The sequence below is a fragment of the Fragaria vesca genome, linkage group LG5, assembly GCF_000184155.1.
Source record: "Fragaria vesca subsp. vesca linkage group LG5, FraVesHawaii_1.0, whole genome shotgun sequence".
Lineage (NCBI taxonomy): Eukaryota > Viridiplantae > Streptophyta > Magnoliopsida > Rosales > Rosaceae > Fragaria > Fragaria vesca.
Window position 1 is genome coordinate 16,544,213 of NC_020495.1, and position 6,000 is coordinate 16,550,212.

The window sequence follows — 6,000 nt, forward strand, 5'->3', positions numbered from 1 at the left end:
CTGCTGAGACTGAGTGATAGAATGTGCAGATAAACGACGAAGAGTTGAGACGAACATGGAATTGATTCGAGTATGATGATCTGAGATAATGAAGAAGAATGGGGAATACTAGAATGACACTTAATGGAAATTGAAAAATTGCCTGATGTGAAGCTCATGCTATAATAGTTATGAGTGATAGGGTTGGAGATGATGGACTTATTAGAGCGTCTAATGGTTTGGTTGGAGGTTTCACTGGAAAAGTTGGGCAAATGTTTAACGAATAAATTTGGGGATAAGCAATCTGGCTGTGGATAAAGGGTTATCTAGATTGGTAGTTGACATGCATTCGGCAGTTTCAGAAAGCTTTGAGCATTCATTGTGTCCATAAGAAGTCACTACTACAACTGGATTCTTCATCTTCATATTGAAGATAAAGGAGTTCCTTCATAACAAAATATTCTGGCTATGAGGTCCTGCAATTCAGGCATTACACCTACTACGCCACACAATGAGAATCATCTCAAAATCAAACAATTTCCAGTAGCTATCTATGTCCAGTTGAGTTCTATGACAAAAGTTTGTAGTCATATGGCCAACAAATGAGATACCATTCAATGATAGATGGCAGCTGCTAGATATACATACTTCCTTTTGGTTTGCAAATAACCATGCCACCTCTAAGAACACAAAGATGCCTTGGTTGCAGTAACATTGCATACATACAACTCTCTTGCAGAATAGTTGCAGTCAACTTCCCAAACGGGAACAGCTACAGTCATAACTTATTTGTAAATATAGCACAAACTATGTCAAATATATTAAAGAGACCCATAATCATAGACAGTAATTTATTCTGTCTGGATACCCATAATCATAGACAGTAATTTATTCTGTCTGGATATTGTATCCATTCAATGAATAATGATCATAAGTTTCAACCAAAATTAGCAGTCTAAGCTGAAATCAGAGAATTGAAGGAAATGATGTGAAATAAAAGAGGAAAATTGAGTACCCCCTAGTAAGCTTTATTCGATTCTAACTATCTTTCGGTTCATGCATGTAAACCTGCATATCTCATCAAAGAAATCATCTGCACTGCTATGGTTGCTCTTCATCTGAAGAACCTTGATCACCATGCTCTTGAGATTCTTCCCATACTTCAACAGGGATTCTAGAGTGCTCATTTTCTGTTCAGCATTCAGCGGTGATCGCACTGTGATCACCACTTCCTCCAGACAAGGAATTACAAATTCTGAATCAACCTGACAAAATAACAAGACACAGCTCAATCAAAAAACCTGAAGATTTTCTTGGAGAAAGAAAGTGAAATATAATTACAAATAGTATCTACTCACATTTTTCAGACTGTTCTTCTGACAAAGAGCAGCAAACATTGCTCCATGAATGTCAAAACTTTGCAGCCTGGGATGATTATTGAAAAAATCAACAAAGTCAACCTCTGGAAAGGGATGAAGAGTCTCAAAATCTCCTGTGAATTCCACCTTCATAAAGAGGTGCTTCACTTCACTTGCCCATTGTAGCATACTGCTTATTGCACCCCAACACCACTGGACACCCCTGATGGATAAGGACTCCAGAGCCACAAGTTTATCAAAATCAACCATGTACACTCTCCCTGAAAACATACAAGAAAACAAAAAAAACCACAAATGATCCCCTACAATAATCCACAGAATCACCATACTGTCTGTTGGAGAAAAAGAACAAGCAAAATGCATGCAATATATTTCATATTTCTAGTCATCATAGGCAATCATTACCTGCTGTATTGGCAATCGAAAGATTCCTCAAATGCTTTGTCTTCTGAACCCGAATCCAACTACAGCCTTGCACCTCAAGGACTTCAATTTTTGGGCAGTTCATAGAAAATGAACAATTTCCCAAGCCGTAGAAGTCTAGCTTACACTGCTCCAGAAGTGGCAACTCAATTGAAACTGCAACAACTCCGTCAACACCAAGCAGCAACAGTTTGGTCAGGTTAGGACAGGCCCGAAGCACAGTTGACAACGCAGGATCCTCCACCCTTGCACCAACAATTTCAAGGTTCTTGAGTTTCTCGAAGACATCCCACTTGGGGGAACAGGTCATTAAGACTCCCCAAAGCTTTAATGACTCCAAACTCTTTGCAGCAGTTAAGCAATCCAATTTCGAAGGGCGTTCATTAAAGATGTCTTGTTCACCAAGATTGTCCATTCGAAGCTCAAGATACCTAAGGGAGGGGCCTATGACTGTCAGCCATGACGCAAGCCCAGCACCCGAAAATGGGCTATACACAACAAGACTTTCCAATCTTTCAATCAGAGAAATCATCTTCAATACAATTTCATCGGGAGTGTCACTGCCTGTGAGATTATCAAAGGAGCCCCTAGGGAAGATAAGACTCCGGATGTACGGAATTGAATCCTTCCATCGCTTAGATACACAATTACAAAGCGCCACATCTCGGGCATTATTCATGTACGACAATATGTATTGAACAATAGCATCTGGGAGGGACTCCATTCTGTGAGAACAACAATCAAATAGGTAGCAGTCATTACCAAAACAACGAAAAAAATACAAAAAGCTCCACAAAAAGCAACATACATTACACAATTACTAATTCTTCCTAAGAAAATAGATACGAAGAATTCAATTCAGTAATGTATATGAAATCTAGGACATTTAAGTTTAATCTAGATGTTTCATACATCTGCATTGCATATATCAAATGGGATTGTCCTTATCGAGACGCCAAATCAAGAAACCCAGCAACAGTGACTTATCGAAATCCAGGTACCATAAACCATTAAATTCAATACAGATTTACATATGAGTTCATATTAAAAATGAAAGAACTAGCTGAAACGATTATAATGACATGGGTTTAAGCTTTTGGGTTTGAATCCACAGAACCCAGATAGAGGATAAGGATTTAGAGAAATATGGGATGGACCCAAATCAGAAAACAACAAAATATGAACAGCAATGCTAATAAATCTGTGAAGAAAATGAACAACCCAGGAATTGTAAAGAGAGGAGAAGGAGCTTACAGTTGAAATTGTGAAGAATATTGTGTAAAAAAAGGAGGAAGAAGTTTAAAATGTAAATTTGAAATGGGGGATTGGATCTGAGAGTGAGAGTGGGCATGAGACAAGTGAGGAAGGGGTGTTTGGCGTTTGTTAACAAACTATATATAAGAGAGATTGGAGAATGAGGCGAATCCCGTCACAAGGCTTTGTTGGGAGGCGCGCTTATGCCACTCGCAAGGGTTTCAAATTTCAAATTTTGCTTTCGTTTTTGCTTCTTTTTTCTATTTTACTCCTTTTCAAATTATTTTGAACTTCAAATTTAAAAACTAAACATGTTTTTCCTAATGTTGTTTGTAATTTTTATTTTGTAGGGTTTAGACTTTAGAGAGAATATTAGATATAATATGTACATGATGGACTGTTTTACTGTCTATTTAATTAAAAATGTCAAGGGTGACCAAGAGCTTTCCAAGACATGACTAATAACATATATGGTCTCTCTCAAATTATGTTATCCCTAAGTATGACGTGCTCGATATGATATCCCTAAGTATGATGTCATAATACTATAATAGTATTTCATATTGTTGTGTTTTGTTTTTTTAACCAGCTACTATACGTTAAAAGATACACACACATGATTCTTCCAATAAGGGTATTTTTGTTCATTTCTAGGGATATGTCATTTGACGAACTTTTCCTTATTTTTACATTGACAGATATATTATATATCCATGATAAAGTAGTATGGGTTTCACAGGAGCCCTTCTAGTGAGGACCCTTAAGTTGAGGACTTGGTGAGGACTTTTTTGTTTGTGGTTTAAAAGACCCAATTTTCGATCACATTTTAACATCTTATCCGTTCAGTTTTTAGGTTTATATGAGTAAATCATTTCTACAAATTTTCACCCAAATTGGTGTTCGTTAAGATAACAAACTAGATCAAATTAATGGACGAACTAAATCTGTCAAATATGAACCGTTCAAGTTCATAATTGATAAATCACACTTATGAATGTCTTAACAATTTTCAATATAGCTGAAAATTTGAATAAATGATCTACTCATAAATACCTATAAACTGAACGGTCAAGATGTAGATATAAGATCGAAAGGTGGGATAAGCCGAAAATTCCTCACCAAGTCCTCAAGAGTCCTCACTAGAAGGGCTTCTTGGGTTTCACATCCAAAACCAATTGGCAATGGATGGAATGACCAAAACCCTTATAAACTCACAGACAATGTCTCATATTCCTGATGTGGATTCATATCTCAACACGGGTGAGTAGAAATGGAAACCAAGCACAGATAATGTGATTAATATGGTGAAATGGTGTGAAATAAAAAGAGAATTTGAGAAAAAATATTTGGTACTTAGTGAATGGGATAAAAGAATTTAAAGATTGAAATTTTGAATGATTAATTTGGATCTTAGGAGAAATTTCATGGACTGCCACATCTCTAGTAGTCTAAGTTTGTAGTAAGCATGCAGAGTGAGGAGGAAGAAGAAGATGAGCAGAGTGTGAGGAAGAAGAAGAAGAAGAAGAAGAGATTGAGTGAAGAGACGAAAACACCCCTCAAAGTTTAACGGAGGCTAGTCATGTTAACGGCCAACTTCGTTTCAAGTACTTATGTTGGGTATTGGTGTGAATGTCAGATTCCAAACCGATATTTTTATAAAATGAGATACTAAAATGCTTAATGGAGTAAATGTGAGATATCGTTCACACTTTTTTGGGTGAATAGTCTTTTGTTATCTTTTTAACAATAAGAAAAACACGAGACCGAATATAGATGAATAGTGAAATATGGTCCCTCCGTTTTGTGTGCATTACTATGAGTGCTTCTGACTGGGTTTCTCGTTATTGGACTTGTGGTCCCTAGCGGCGACGATCGTGGAAGATTGCTGCCTAGGGTTTAGGGGTGGGCACGGTTCGGTTCGGATCGGTTTAAGGCTCAAACTGCAACCGAATCGTTTTTTCGATTTTACAATATTTCAAACCGAAATCGCATTTCAAAAAGGTTGAACCGATTATTTCGGTTACACCATTTTTCAGTGTGGTGCAGGTCGATTTCAGTGTGAAACCAATTTATTTATTTCAGCAAGAAATGGTTACCAAAAGTTATGCTTATTTTTACCTAACAATGTATGTAAGGCATTTAATGTATTTAGAGTCCACATTAGTCTACAAATATCATCTATATCAAGTAACTAACTAAAATACCATATTTGATTACTTAATAAACACACACATATATCAACTATCATTCAAATATAGCAACTTGCGTATGCAAACTTAAACACAAATGAATTTTTTTTATATATTACAAACCAAAATTTTCATCAATAAAAAATAAAATATAAGAAAAATGTAATTTAGTGTTGTTCGGTTTAAATCGGGCAGTTTATAACTCGAAACCGCAACTGAACCGCTTTAATGCGGTTCGATGCAGTGTGACCATAAAACGACACCGTTTTAGTTCGATGCAGTTACCGAATCTTATTTTTTAGTGCAGTTCAAGTCGGTAACCGCATATTTGGTGCAAATTGCCCACCCCCTGCTAGGGTTTGCAAAGCTCTCTTATGTTCTTTTTTTTTTAAATATTTATTACATATGTATTCAAAACTATACCTTTTCGTCATTTTAATTTGTCAATTTCTTCATCCAAACATTAAAGTTTTTGAAAATCTAAGGTTGAAAATGGTCAATCTTGAAATTTTGATAAGTAAATTGCCACAATTAGTTCTAAATTGATAACTGAATTTATAACATAAGCATTACTATGGCCTAATCTTTCACCAACAATTTTGAGAAACTGAGACCCTCTACAAAACGGTAAAAGTAATAACCGAGACACCGCACGAAACGAAAAAGGGAAATAACCTGAACGCCACACGAAGTGGTAAAGTGAAATAACCGGGACGCCACACAGGGCTTACACAACACAGGACTAAGTCAATGAGAAATGTTCACTCTTAGAGCAT

General features: G+C 36.4%; 1 protein-coding gene across 1 annotated transcript; it reads right to left on the reverse strand.

Moving 5' to 3' along the window:
* Positions 1-1,007: 1,007 nt before the first annotated feature.
* Positions 1,008-2,505, reverse strand: LOC101313701 (F-box protein At1g10780-like). The gene is made up of 3 exons (XM_004299899.1): positions 1,764-2,505; positions 1,338-1,618; positions 1,008-1,244 (listed from the first exon to the last, which is right to left on the reverse strand). Exons 1-3 carry the CDS (start codon positions 2,503-2,505, stop codon positions 1,008-1,010), a joined length of 1,260 nt encoding a protein of 419 aa, XP_004299947.1.
* Between the last annotated feature and the right edge of the window lie 3,495 nt (positions 2,506-6,000).